Raw genomic sequence first — 14,960 nt, 5'->3', positions numbered from 1 at the left:
GAGGTTTTTCAAACTACATTATATTATACTTAGAGCTACAGACGTGCTGTTTATAAACCAGAAATGCAATTTGGAATAATCGAGAGGTTTTATCTACTTTATGGCGTTGTACCTGTGGGAGGGGTTCCGTTATTATTCCTTTCCAGTCAGGATTTTTAAAAGCACTCATGATATTGATGAGAATTTGAAAGGAACGCTGTACTACTCGCGTATTAACCGACTCTTAATTTAATATATGTTTTTGTGTTTGTGGTGAAGGGAAATATTAGGTATTAGACCGTCACTGAAAATGTTGACCTAGGGAACTGAAAAATTTGGCAGATCTAATTATTTTTCTCGTAGCACCGGAATTCGTATGAGGCTTAATTCTGTAAAGTCAATGTGGGCTGCTAACAGTCGAGTGAAGCTACGCATCTTACACAAACAAGAAAAACTTCAATAATTTTGTTTAAGTTTATGGGAAATATCCTTGCGAAGATTTAATTCGCTCTCTTATTATTATAGGTCAACATTTTCTCGGCACAATCTGTCCATCTTAGGACACGCGGTTTTTTTTCATATGGCAAATGAATTTCTGTTATTATTGCTGAAATATATTTAGAAAAATCGGTTTGTTTTTTTAAATGTGACCAATTTATACTTGTGTTTTCTAACTATCAACGTAAATTCTAAGGGAAAATGCTGGAATAATTCTGAAAGAGAGAGAAGGTTTTATTTATTCACAGCGTAAAACTGGGTTACTTATCGTCTTGATAATCCAATTCGATTGCACAAAAAATAGATAACGTTGAAAGACTGCGTTTTTTAATGCATTAATTTGTCGGCATTCCGATTTCTTGTGATGTAAATAAAATTCTTGAAAGATGATACCATACTGTTTCAAACATAAGTTTTAAAGTTATCACCGTTCAATGATTTAATTCCTTCAGTTAAAATAATTGTCAACTGTATTGTTTTATCTCCTGGAAAGTTTTGGGAATCGGCAGAGAATATCGATGCCATATCATTATTATGATATCAAGAAACAGGTATGTTATTGGAAAACGTAATCCTCAAGTAACAATGGGGAGAGATTTTCAACCCCAAAAATCGTTAGACTGGCGAAGACCTAATAACGGCCCCCCCTTAAGTTTTAAAATTTGCAGCGTAAAATAATTGATAAATTGATAATGTTGTCATTTCATTTGAAATAAAGAGTTTAAAAAAGGTATACAGATGAATGTGGGATATATGTTTATATATGGTTGAGTGGCGTCTTACTTAATCTGAGGATATGTGCCGCTTTCTGCATGGTTAACGGAATTGCTATGTCTTCTCCAATGCCACAAGCTTCAAAAACGTCATCCAAAAAGAAATTAGCTGTTTGAAATCCATGTAATCATTGCAAATAAACTTCGAATATTTATTCGAACGTTTGTTTATACGTTTATAAACGTTGCTATTCCTTATTTGCCTTGAAAATATCACAGAAAAAAACTGGATGACGAAAAAGTATATTCACTTAATTGATTGCATTTTGAACTCGAGTTCAACTCGATAAGCACCAATATCATTTTCATTGTGTTATCGACAATGTCGCGATTGAAATATTAGTTACAAGTCACGTATAAACTCAATACTTAGAATACAAAAGATCGTACTCATGGATTGACAGCAGAAAACGAACTTCGAAACTATGAAATGAAATCGATATTCGTTCAAAACGATATGTAGAAAGTCTATCACACTTTGCTGCCGTCGCCATCAAACACGGCAAGCGCTTGCATCGTCGCTGAGGTAAGACGCGACGTGATCTACTTTAACCGAGCGAACAGAAATACGACAGTATCCGCGAGAAGACGTCCGACAAGTGTCAAATTTCCATCTCCTCGATCTCTAGCTGCTCTGGCGGTTCCGTCAGAGTCACGCCGACGGTGGTCGCGGCGTAGGACGTCGTCGTTGGCGCAGACCTCAGGCTCGTTATATGGAATCTCTTCGCCACGCGTCCCTCGTGCTTGGCGCGACCGCGCAGGGGGCGCTCGGGTCCCCGGCTGCTCCTCCACGCCGATCGGGCTATCATGTCGCCCCCCTGCGGCCGCACTCAGAGCACGTGAAGGTTCTCGCAGGACTTAGACTTGGAATCGTTGAGGCACATTTTGCTCAGGATCTCGCGGGCGACGTGCAGGCTCAGGGAGGTCTTCGAGCCGTATAGATGGTGCCTACCCTTCTTGTTGACCGAGCCCCCGTTTACGGCATTCCCCTTCTTCTTCCTCAGTTTACGGTCCCTCGATTCCCTCAGGCGGATCTGCTTCAGGACGCCGACCAGCAGCTCGTCCACGTTGTGCTGGATCCCGGACGAAGTCTCGATGAACTTGCAGTCATGGGACATGGCCAAGGATTTTCCCTCTTGCAATGGCAGCGCATGGAATCGGATAAAATTTGCATCGTTTTAGATATAATTCATTTGACTATAAAAACCGTAAACAACGTATCAAAGATAAATAAGCAGCTTATACGAAATACCATAATCAAGAGTGTTACAACATATGGATGTGGAGTCTTACATACTTAGTCGAGTCAATGTTAATAATATATAATGATGACTATCAATATTATTCTATTCTCTAAAATTTTGCTCCGTCCGACAATACACCAAATATCTATAAATTATATAAATTTAATCTATAAATTTAATTGAATTTATATTAGGGTAAATTTGGATGCACTCTATACATTTAATTAAATTTATATGAGTGCATAATCATTGTAAACGATGATCCTCTTTACATATGTGTTCGATATTCGTTTCACTTAAAACTAGTCCTCTGTATATACATGGGCTGTCAAGTGCAGAGGCTGAAGCATTTTAGAAGCCACCACTGAATCAAATTTTGGGTTTTGGTAAATCGCAATTCGGCTTCATTGAGAATTCCTGTATTTGCCAGATACTATGGGTGGAAGACAACATGTGTCAAAAACTCGTGAATCATCAGGTAACCTCAAAAAATACAGTTAGCTTCAACTATGTCATGGCTGTAGTCGGAAGTTACTGCAATAGTGTTAATTCCATTCTATTTAATTTCCATATGTAGCTTACAGACCAGTTTGATCTCTATACTTCATATGGAAATTATCAGTGATAAACATGCATCAGTATAAATGAAATGAATAACGTTTTCCAGTCATCGCCAATTAAGGAGTTCATTTTTTCCCTTTGATTTGGTTCAGATTCATTCAAATTATTTTCATCTCCTTATGTAGACGTGAGTTCACTATAGTGTTCTGATATTTGATACTCAATTTTGAAACCACACTTTAGTCCATTACCTTTCATAGCTAATTGTTAATCCACAGCATTTGCATTTTAATGGCATACCTTACTATTCATGCTTAATGCGGGAGATAAGGGCAATCTGCTCGTCAATGGTTATAGCGTTCACACATTTGCTTTCTCATGACATTTATTTTCAACTAGAATTAGATATTTGCCCAACATTAGCTAACATTGACTTTAGTCCTGTTCCAAAACTTCATTTGTTACCATTCCTAACAATTCACAACCTACAGGAAACTCACTTTTTTGGACGGATGGATTTCCGTTTCTAGTTTGAACGATTGCAAATTGCCCAATTTTTATTTAGTTTCAATCAGACGGACATGAAAAAACACTTCTGCGCTATTACTCATTACCCTGTGTAATTTAAGTGACGGGGGTAGGAGAAAGACGGGGACTAGGTGGAATCTGTGCTTCAGAATCCTGCGAGTTATTTTAAATTGTGAATCGCCTTTACCTCGTCGTCATACCATTCCCACTCCGGCTTCCCTCTTTCCCTCGCTTATTTCTCCTCAGGTCAGTTATTTCCACATTATCTCTAATTCCTAGAGTGAGGAAGTGGTGGTTTGAAAAGCTTATTCATTCGTAACGCCACAGAGGGATTTATTTTTTTTTGTAAAAATGAAAACAAAGAGGTCATTTACATCTCTCCAAAATCCGATATCAATCCGCTTACGGATTAGAGGCAAGATTTCGCTGCACGTGTGGACAGGGTGCTAACAGTCCACGTGATGGGAATAGTCTTTATACAAGGAACCGATTGCACAACCGAGCTCCAAAGGGAGATTGCTCATGGTTATTTTCGTATCCAGAGTCTTCCTCTGTAATATCACGGGTGAGGGAGCTCTCTCATCTCTCTGAAAGCGTAAATTTTGTCCTGGCATCGATAAAATTGACGGGATATATTAGGCAGTTCCTGTTCATTGGGAATCTGAGAGTATTTATATCTCGCATTCGAGTATCGATGCCGCAACCTCAAATTAATGCTCGAAATTGCTGGTTTTCATCTAGTGTCTCAGCCAGAGGATATATTTTTATTTAGCACGGCTGTGATGAAAAAGGCACCGGAAGTTTCCATGAGCTATCTTTACATTCTGTGAAACTCCAGGTGATTAAGGAACTCTAGGAGCGGACAGAATATGCGTTAATAAGCTTGCATGTAAATGACGTAAATTTTGATTTGTCGTCGTGGAAAAAGGAAGGCGTCTTAAGCTGGGATTTCTCGGTAAAGTGATGTTATTTTCTTTGTAATCGTTGAGCAATGTTTAGATAATTAATATCGTATGTTAGGTGTTAAGAAGAAATATTTAGAAATTGTCTTTATTAAGAGAAAGTAATTACCTCCAAGACTATGGCGCTTATAGAATTCTAAATTCACATGAATACTTTTATGAATTAATTAATACCAAGAATCCAGCCAAGTACCAAGATTCCACCCACATGGATTGTGTGCATACAGTAATTTCAACCAATCCTCCCGAGCTACCATTGCAAATTAAATATTAATGATTAGTTAAATTAACGTAATTTAATCGAATAAAAAAGATATTACACATTAATATACATGTATGCACGAAAAAAGACAATACACTTTCCAGGTCACCTGACGCCGTGCGTCAAAATCTATATTGAAATAAATTTTTTTCGTGGAAACACCAACTGTATACTTATTTTAATCAGTAGTTTTCTGACAATTTATTACTGCTCCTTCATTCGAGGGAAACTCGGAAATTATTGTTCTTAATTCGTCTCCACATTATTATTCACTGGGTCGGCAAGTAGATAAATTGCTGAACGCTCACGCTCTAGCCATATGCAATGCCTCTAGGCCTTACTCATGTACTGTCGGCCTTGGGTATCCTGCAGGTGAAACTTTATTTATGGATTTCAGCATGATGAGATCGTTCATATTCAAAGAAATATCTTTCTTCGTGAGAGATAATTACTTAGTATTTTCGTCATAGTGCAATCGGAAATTGGGGATCTTAAGATGTTGAATCTGATAATTTCAGTTCCTTTGAATTTCATCGTATTATTCTCCTAATCATTGTGTGGAGTTGCGTGCTGAAGTCCGCATTCAACTTCATCAGTCCAATTTCTGTGGATATTAGATTTTGTTTATAATTTACCGTGGTTAAAAGTGGTGGTATTTAAATATCCTTTTTGTAGATTCTCATAATCTATACTAGTGACACCTGTAGGACAATCACTCATATTTATGACCAATATTTTATTACCACATTAATGTAACAGCTGGTATCACTTTGGACGATGGTCACTTTGGTGCTGGATGAAAATGATTTTAAATGATGGGCATTGTTGTAATTGCATTAAATGCTACGTAAAAAATATGTAACTTCACATCAAATTATCATTTTTTAAGAATTACCAACAGTAAAATTGTGTCTACATGATCTTCAGTTTGGGAGATATTATTTAGAGTTAAATGATATCTTTCCATGTAAGGTTAGTGGTGGGCATCAGAATTTAATTAAGGTAACATAAGATTTTTAAGATGTATCTAATTTATATTCAAACGATTATTTTGGAGGAATATCTCTGTGAAATATATTTATATAAATGTTAGACAATTTATGGCAAGCGTGTACTTGAGAACAAGGAGGTAAATGATAAAGATTTAAGTCTTTCGCCATGGCTATTAAGGAAATTTTTATTGTATTTCTTAATTGTTTTCATCTACTCTGTGGCTTCTTGCCAGGTTAAGACGACCATTCAACAAGGATACGCGTGGGTTTATTTTTGGAAGCAAGATGATGACTGCCCTAATGAAAATGTTCATTTGTTAAAAATGTCATATTTGTTGCTAATAGTTGAAAATATGTGTCCCTAAATTACTATAACGACTATTAATAGAAGTGAAAGTAATAGCGTTGATACGAGTATATGGTGTTTAGTTTAAAGACCCTAATCATGGACTATGTAAACTGTGACACCCATGCATGAATGGAGCTGGTTATGAATATCGTCATATAATTCCAACTGTTCCATACCTCCATTGAATTAATTAAGTGTATTTTGATTTTATCCAATTACAAAAAAAGTCACCTCCGTGGGAAGGAATTTCCTTGAAAATCAAACATATCTGGGTCGGAAAAATCTTTCATTATCTCAACCAGTTAAAGGAATTGAGAACCCTCTGTCGTGAACCCGAGGAAATTGATGATTCCTTTAATTAAGCGAAAATTCTATCCCCTATTATTTAGACTAGACAGGTTGGCACCCCAAAGGATGCGGTAAAGGAATCTTGTGGAGGGGAATGGAATGTATTTGACGGCAAATTAAGAACTCCGTAGTCACCTGAGGAAGTTTTTATCTCCAATTTTCTCGTCATGGTTTCAAATGGTTACGGTGACTTGAGCGCGGTAACTATTAGCGTACAGGTTTTCAAAATATAGCTTAGAAAATATTTAGTCGATTCGTGCCTAGGAACTTTGACGGGAACACGTGGTAATTGGTGAACGTGATACTATTGCGATGTTGCAAATTCTGTTTTTCTCAAGTGAAATTGTATACCTCGTAATCCCTACTAGAAATGTATTGCGCATGATAAAAATAGTATATACCATTATTAATTTCCCATTTTCGCCCGTAAACTTTTTATCGTCTAATTCAGTCGTTAATCAACTTCAAAATTTTGTTTCTCAGGAACTTGAAGCCGCGAAAACCTTGTTGCGTTATACGGAAATAAAATGAGTTCCCATCATTAAATTAAGTATATCGTCCTATTTTTTGTTAATGTTCAAATGATATATTCTATTGTAGAAAAGAACCGTTTTAGAGAATGGTACGTAAATACCTATAAATAGGTACATATTTGACAAAACATCACTTTTTAATAAAAAAATGTTGTAGAAAAAAATAGAGCAAATGGAACTTTTATTTATATTTTATTATGTTTTCAGATGATGTTGTTAACAGAGGAATATATTGCTACATTTTCTTTAAATAATAATTCATAACTGTGTGTCAATTAGATATCAGGGTATTTTCAGAATTATTAAGACTAATTATTCCAAAGATTTCATGAATTTAATTGGGTCAATTCAAGAAGAGAACATGAAAAGCTTCGCTCAGTCATGATCTTAGATAATCGCCTTGCCAGAAGTAGGTTTGAGACGGTCTCTAATAAGTATCACTTATTCCGAATCGCGGGGACTTCCCCTTTTTTTGATATAAGCTATTTCTTTTTCAGTCCTTCACGCTTTCTACGGTTCTTCATGCCTACCCAAAACCTATTTTCCTCCTTTTCTTTTCTCGATTACCGCACATTCTGTGTAATTACAGTCTTCTGCATCCCCACTATCTCTATACATCTCCCCGACCAAATTTCTCTGTTTTCTTCAATTTGTTGACGATTAGTAAGTTTAGATAATTGCAATCAATAATATTACTCGCGCTATTGAACGAAATTGCAATTTTACTTGTTTCAGAGACACGTTCATTACTCATATGGCGTTTGATGGCCAAAGAAAGAGAGGACTGTGGTGTAAAGAGGCACAATTTAGGAACAAGTCTAGATCCTGTTGATTTATACCGGATAATCATATATTTAGTGAAGAAAAATATTTTAATTATAAACAGCTCCTGTCTTAAAAATGTTCCAGGAAGTTGAATACATGAAAAATGTCGAACGATGTAGAGAGTTCAAAATTAATTTTCATTTGGGTTTGACAGTAAATTGAAGCAGCGTCGTTAATTGACACAAATTCCTGAGAGTGGAATTGAGTTCGAAATATTTACTCAGTGATGAGACAATGTGACTGAAAATTCTTGAGAATCAATAGGGAAATGAGGATTTAGTGGAATGTTGAAACTTTAATTAGGATCAAAAGGGTCGAATGCCATTTAGTTGATAACATTCTTAGGAGCATTAAAGGGGTGGAAACAGCAGTTTAAATTTGGGGAGATCATAAAATTGATTGCGAGAGCTGTAGACAAAAGGGTGAACAACAAAATCTGAAAATAATTCGGAAGTCATTGGTTTATGGAAAGATAATTACAAAGATCGAAGGAAAAGTATGTGAAGACAAATTAGGAAGAAGAACGTTTCCTTCGTTTAATAATAGTCTTAATTCTAATAAAAATGCGTCAAATTTACACTAGCGGTTAGCTATTACAAAACTCAAAGCTATTGAAAACAATAACTATAGCAATAGAGTTGGTTACGCCATGTGCCCAAAAACCTTTACTTTTCCTGAGAAAAATAGTTGTTACTTTCCTCTTTTGACAACATTGTATCGTTTTCCAAACCTTTTATCAAACCCTCAATGCTGTATCTTCTATTTATTTAATCTTCGTCTATCGAGTTATTTTCTCATATGTCTATGTTTTCCTCTCAAACCACAAATTCCACTCCTGAGCTCATATTAACCCGAATATCAAGCGACATTATTTTCTCATTAACAGTTGCCATCCCCTACACATTAACGACTATTTCTCTAGTTTCTGTTGATCCTTGGTCATCAAATCTCTAATAATCCTTATTTTCTAAATTAGTTTCACTCCAGTCTTTAAGTCCCCCTTCTCAGACTTTTATATCCCGATTCCCTCTGAAGTATAAATATTCCTAAATGCTCAAACACCACCAAAATCTTCCACAAGGTACAGCATACTTCCCTGGTATGTATTCACTTTGATACTTCCTCCGAGATTTATCTCATTCCACCTGACAATAACACCTCCTCCTAACCAACTGTTCGAGTACTCCGACAAAGTTAATCGCATCACGAACCTTTCTGATGTTTATCTGGCTCCATGGTAAGCTCCCACCATTTCCCAAAATTTTTCATGATCCGAGCAACTTGCAAAACCTCCCTCCCCTTATTCACCACTAATGCCTTTCCCCAAAAGCACAGGCACCCGTTTCTCTCCCCTTCCAGCCTCGAATGTGCGCTGCTTTCCATGATTTTAAAACATAGCAAAATACAGGGTCCGTAAAATAAGTATCGTGAATGGTTCGCTGTAGCCTCAACGGAGCGGTGGATGGGGGTCCGACCGGTCGAATCGGAGAGGGGTCCCCCACCACTCAGGCGCACTTTAGTTCAGTCGCCTCCGGGCATGCATTGAGACAGGAGGTGGATTTTTGTGGCGTGTGATTGTTTGTGGTGTCGTCGCGCCAGCATGGAGCGCACCGTTGAGCAACGCTACGCTGTGAAGTTTTGCGTTAAACCCGGGAAGTCCGCGTCGGAGACCCTTGAACTCATTAAACAGGCTTATGAGGATGATGCCCCAAGCCGCACAAGAGTTTTTGAGTGGCACAAAATGTTTAAGGAAGGCTGGGAGCTCGTCGAAGACGAGCACCGCGTCGGACGCCCGACGACCGCTCGAACCGATGCTCAGGTGGCCAAAGTGAAAAACGTTTTGGACTCTGACAGGCGTTTAACCATCGCCCTTATCAGTGGAGAGACCGGCCTTTCAGTGAGAACCGTCCACACCATTGTAACAGAGGATCTTGCGATGGGGAAAGTGTGCGCGAAGCTGGTGCCGAAAGTCTTAAGCGAGGAACAAAAACTGTCGCGGGTGGAAATTTCGCCAGAAATTTTGGACTGCGTCAAGGAAGATGAAGATTTTCTCAACAACGTTGTATATAGTATTCAGTAATTCTAAAGTAATTACTAAGTATCTAGCATTTGAATGAGTGCATATCATGAGGCATGAGCAGTAATCCAAGAGCTTGTGTAATCAGTCATGTCAGCATTTTATTATGCGTGTTGATCATACAATGGCATTTACATAGCATATGCAAACTGTTTATACCTTGTGTGTCCCTATGATTTTTGTACTGTGAGCAGTGTCTTAAGCACAGCGTATTATACAGTGTCTTGTATATCACCTTTAGGATGACGACAGTGAATGTAAGCTATTTGTAATTTACTTAGTATTACAGGTAGTAGTACCTGTATTTCGATAAGTAGAAAGAATTACTTATTGCATGTTGCCATTCTATGACCGGTGGTGGTAAAATATTTGTTCTCTCGAGAGATAGTTCAATATGCTTTTTGATACTTCTACAGTTGTTGGAAGAGTAAAGAACTAGGTTCTGTGGCATTTTTGTCTTCATAACTTGTCGTAGTACACAGCAGTAGCAGAAAAAGATCAGCTAGAGAGTTAAGTTCAACTACGACATTGTATTTAAGAAAACACTATTGTGATTAGAGTTTTTGCAATTTAAATGTAAACCTAACATTTGAGTGGAAGTAACGTCGAAGTTCTAAAGAAAGCTCTTAAGAGAGATCTTACATCGGAGTATTCAAAATTGCGGTTGCATTTTTGTCATAACTCCATAACTAAAGACTTGACGTATGCCATTAAAGAGAGAAGGAAAAGATGCTGAAAATTTCAGATTCACCTATAAGTGCTGCATTGCTCTTCTAACAGCCTGTGTATGAAGAATAATTTGCCAATGTTCATCCAATTCCAACTTTAATCCCAGTTAAGGAAAGATTTTTTCTTTCCGGAATCAGCATCCTGTTATCCTGCTTCGTCCAGTTATTACATAACAACCAAAAACCAGGAATCAACCCGAAGGTCGGTTTGGTAGGTGAGGATAGAGTTCACCCAGTACTAAGCCCGACGGCGTGTGAAATTCACACATCAGGGTAGGGGGGCCAGTTCCTTTCCCTGTGCCGGATATGTAGGCAGCTATTGGATTCATTCAGTGGACTTGGTTCAGCCTGGGGAGTTGAAATGACTGGGACACCCAGATATCCGCCATCTCGCGAGTTCTCACCTCTATGCACTGGCTTTGTATATATATATATATATATATATATATATATATATATATATATATGTATATATATATATATGTATATATATATATATATATATATATATATATATATATATATATATATACACACACACATATACATGGCCTGATTATCAAAAAATATATTCGATACAGTAATGAGATAAATGACCATCATACTATCATAACTTCTTACCTGATGTGGTGATTGTTCTGGCTCTGGCTAAGTCAGCCTTATTGCCCACTAAGATGACTGCCTTCTCCATCGTGTAATTCTGTTTCCACAGGTAGTGCAGCGTGCCCTCGGCTGCTTTGAACGTTGCTCGGTCCACCACGGAGTAGACGACCACGCATGCATGCGGTGCATACGTGGAGAGGGAGTTTTCAACCTGAAGAGAAGAGATCAAGCAGTGGTCAAAGGAGGTATGGCTCTTTAGTTGAATATAATCTTTATTCTGATGATGAAATTTTTTTGCCTAAAATTCTCAAGCTAAACATGGAAATAAGATAGATAAATATTCCAAGAATTTTCGCATGCAATCAGAAAATAACTTGAAATAATTATTGGCCGTTCAAGAAATATTTTCTAACCATTAAAAAAAATGCAATTAAAATTTTGTATTTGCAGTGCTAAAATCATACCAACATATAGTATGTATATTTTGATATTTTTAATAATGAATAACCATGCTACTTCTTGTAGGAACATTTTGATTAGCCCCGTTAAGGGTTGAGTAACAATTAGCTCAAAGTTTTTCCTACGGCTGAGGCAATCCAATACAACTAACAAAATACCCCGAGAATGTCTAAGGGTTCCCAAGAATTAGGTATAATTCAAACCCATGATAATGGGATTTATGGGGTCCTTTTAGACATTGAAACGAACGGGTCTGACAGATTTGTTTTCATGGATTGATATTTTCTTGCTCCCCTTGGCACTCTACTGGATTTAGGTACAAAAATTAAATATTTGTTTTATCTAAGTTCACCATCACAACCTTTTTACACAAACATCATGCTATAATTTTTATGTAATATTGTAAATTGATTCCCTGCTAGAAATGGTTTAGCAACGACCCTATCAGTTTCTCATCCAAATGCAATAATCGCGACGTTAAAATCGGTGAAGATTTCTTTGTCCCATCTATTGATTGGAGCATATTTATTTTTAAATCAGTACGTACAGGGTATCAGGTAAGTACAGGGATACCTGCGAGTCACTACTGAATTCCTTTACGTTGAAATCCTTGAATCAACTTGTTACTACACCAACTAGGGGGGACAATATTCTTGATTTGTTACTAACGAACATACCCGAAAAAGTCTTAACTAAAGAAACTAAAATTTGAATTAGTGACCATTGGACAGTAAATGCTAAGTTTTCGCTGTATGGGGTCAGAAAGAAGAAGCGTAAAAGAAAAATTTACTTGCTTGAAGAATGTAACTAAAATGGCCGAAAATGTATGTTACAGAGTCAATTAGCAAATTTTTAAGAAAGATAGTAATCTCCGAGATACTGAAGATACGAAGAATCACTTCCATGAGATCATGCGCTCAGCAATCAACGAGTTAATCCCCAATAAATTTATAAAAGATAACACGGGATCTAGGTGGTACAACGCGGATGTTAGAAAAACATTACGACGTCAAAGGCTTTTTCACTCAGATGGAAAAAACATTTTGGATGATATATCTAGCGACAAAAGGAATTAGACCTTTTATGGTTACAAGATATCTAGGGCGAACGCCATGAAAGAATTTCGGAAAGCGTTAAGGGAATTAAAAAGGAAAAGATTAGCAAAAAATTTGAAAGAGAATCCTATAGCATTTTGGTCGTACGTCGGAGAGGTTGTGAGACACAATTTCCTCTTTTTGTTCATGATATTCTTATTTCGGAAGAGAGCTCCAGTGTTCCAGTAGACGCGGTTTTTCAAGATTTTAAGAAAGCTTTCGAAACTTTTTTTCTCATTGTTAACTACTCACAAAGCTAGAAGCATATGGCATAGATATAAATATCCTGGATTGGATTAAAGGCTTTTACAATGGTCATGCATCTAATTAGCTCAACTGCAGAAGAAGTTACTTCAGGTGTTGCAGGGAAGTGTTATCGGACCTCTTTTATTCCCTACTTTACGTTAACGACATTGTCTCCGTAGTGACAAGTTAGATATGTGTGATGAAAATGTCAAAGAGAAATGTTATCTTTCGCTGGTTAGGCCTCGTTTAGAATATGCTTCAGGCATATGGGATCCTCAAGAAGTTGAATTAATTGCCGCATTGAATCGCGTGCAGCGTAGAGGAGCTAGACTTATAAAGCGTTGTCATAATGAACTTAGTAGCGTATCCAAAATATTAGAGGAGCTAGGTTGGGAATAACTCACGAAGCGTAGGCTAAATTACAGATTGAAGCTCTTGCATAGATTGGAAGGGCGTCTCTTTAGCAGTGATGTTGAAAATGTTTTATTACCCCCATCGTGAATACCATGTAGAAATACGGAAATGAAGATGGATGAATGTATTCGAGGAAAATCTTTGAGTGCTTGCATATGTAAATGTTATTTTCTTGATAAATAGCCTAGAAAAGCGTTTGTCCTATGCTATTATGGCATAATGATTTTGTAACGGAAGCATGCCTTGAAATTAAAAAAAAATAAAATATGGTGTCAAATGCTAAATGAACAAGGTTTAATAAAGACTAGGCATCTGATAAACTGGTGCATTATTTCATATGCCATGAATCATCGCCCCTGTATCTTAATGGGTGACATGCTTCATTTCCCAACCAAAGTGATGCTCATCACCACGTTTGAAATTATAGTAATTGAACAGTATTTATTTCGCAAGATTTGTCAATCGTAACCTTACGTAAACATGTTGTGCATAAAGCGCAAACCAAATATTTTTCTTATTTCTTCAACGCTCAGTAGGGAACTCAAGAAAGTGTTTTTCCATTGCAACATATCTTTCCGGCTGGCTCCGCAAAATTTACCACGAAATATGTCATATTTTATGCTAATATACTTATTGAATCACTGTAAAATTCGAAGCCTGATTGATGAAATGGTCTACAAATGCATGTTTATACTTAACAAGTCGCGATAAGCTTTAAGGACATTGTCCGAGCGTTTTAATTGATGGAAATATTATTTGACATTCTTTGGGTTTTTTAAATAATGCAATGAATGCACGAATCTGTTATATTGGCCTAGTAAGGCTTTGCCCGTTCGTAGTATTTCGGTAGGAGGCAACGAGAAAAATAGACTCCTACTAAAAAGCCACCCTGAGCCCATGGGGAAAGGCAGCAGTTCCACTATTAGGCACTGGTGACGCAGATCAAGTGGGTGGGCCCGGCATCAGCTGCGGGCGAGAGTGAAGTTCATGGTATCGGCCGCAGTACTGCAATATGGGAGGTAACGGGAAATTACCCTGGAATATGAAGCCTTGCATTCAAATATAGTAGAACAGGGGTAATGCAGTAAACAAATCCTAGGATTGAAATACAGATGATGATGATGACAACAATATATAAATTCTGTTTGAGCAAGTTCGCATAAAGGAGTTATTTTTATTAAAGGTGTACTAGGTATCGACGGGCAAGTGTTTGGCCGCGTTGAAACACCAGTTGCCTACAGATCGCCGAGGTTAAGAGGTCAAGTACCTGGGACTACTATAAAAAGCCTCCCCGCACACTAACACTCTAAGCAATCTATTATGTACCCAGTCGAAAATAAACTTTTACCTCGGTCATTCTTCCATCTGTTGCATTTTTTATGTAAGTTTCGCTTAGGTGGTTTGCTCTGCGAGGAATCAACTCTTGCCCGTTTTCCGCAGCAGGTTGGTAATTAAATTAACATCAGGGGAGATATTGAAATCACC

At 37.3% G+C, this 14,960-nt stretch overlaps 1 protein-coding gene across 1 annotated transcript in view; it reads right to left on the bottom strand.

Moving 5' to 3' along the window:
• Positions 1–1,826: 1,826 nt before the first annotated feature.
• The window catches only part of LOC139689628 (GTP-binding protein REM 1-like), a 282,257-nt gene continuing 269,123 nt past the window's right edge, over positions 1,827–14,960 (bottom strand). The window contains exons 6-7 of the mRNA XM_071586799.1: positions 11,281–11,473; positions 1,827–2,385 (exon numbers count right to left, since the gene is read on the bottom strand). Of these exons, the coding sequence (XP_071442900.1) occupies positions 2,081–2,385; positions 11,281–11,473 (498 nt within the window). The 3' untranslated portion in view covers positions 1,827–2,080. The remainder of the gene's footprint in view (positions 2,386–11,280; positions 11,474–14,960) is intronic.

The sequence above is a fragment of the Hetaerina americana genome, unplaced genomic scaffold, assembly GCF_022747635.1.
Source record: "Hetaerina americana unplaced genomic scaffold, ioHetAmer1.1.p SCAF_26, whole genome shotgun sequence".
Lineage (NCBI taxonomy): Eukaryota > Metazoa > Arthropoda > Insecta > Odonata > Calopterygidae > Hetaerina > Hetaerina americana.
Note: the sequence above shows the minus strand (reverse complement) of the source record. Positions and strands in the feature narration are given on the sequence as shown.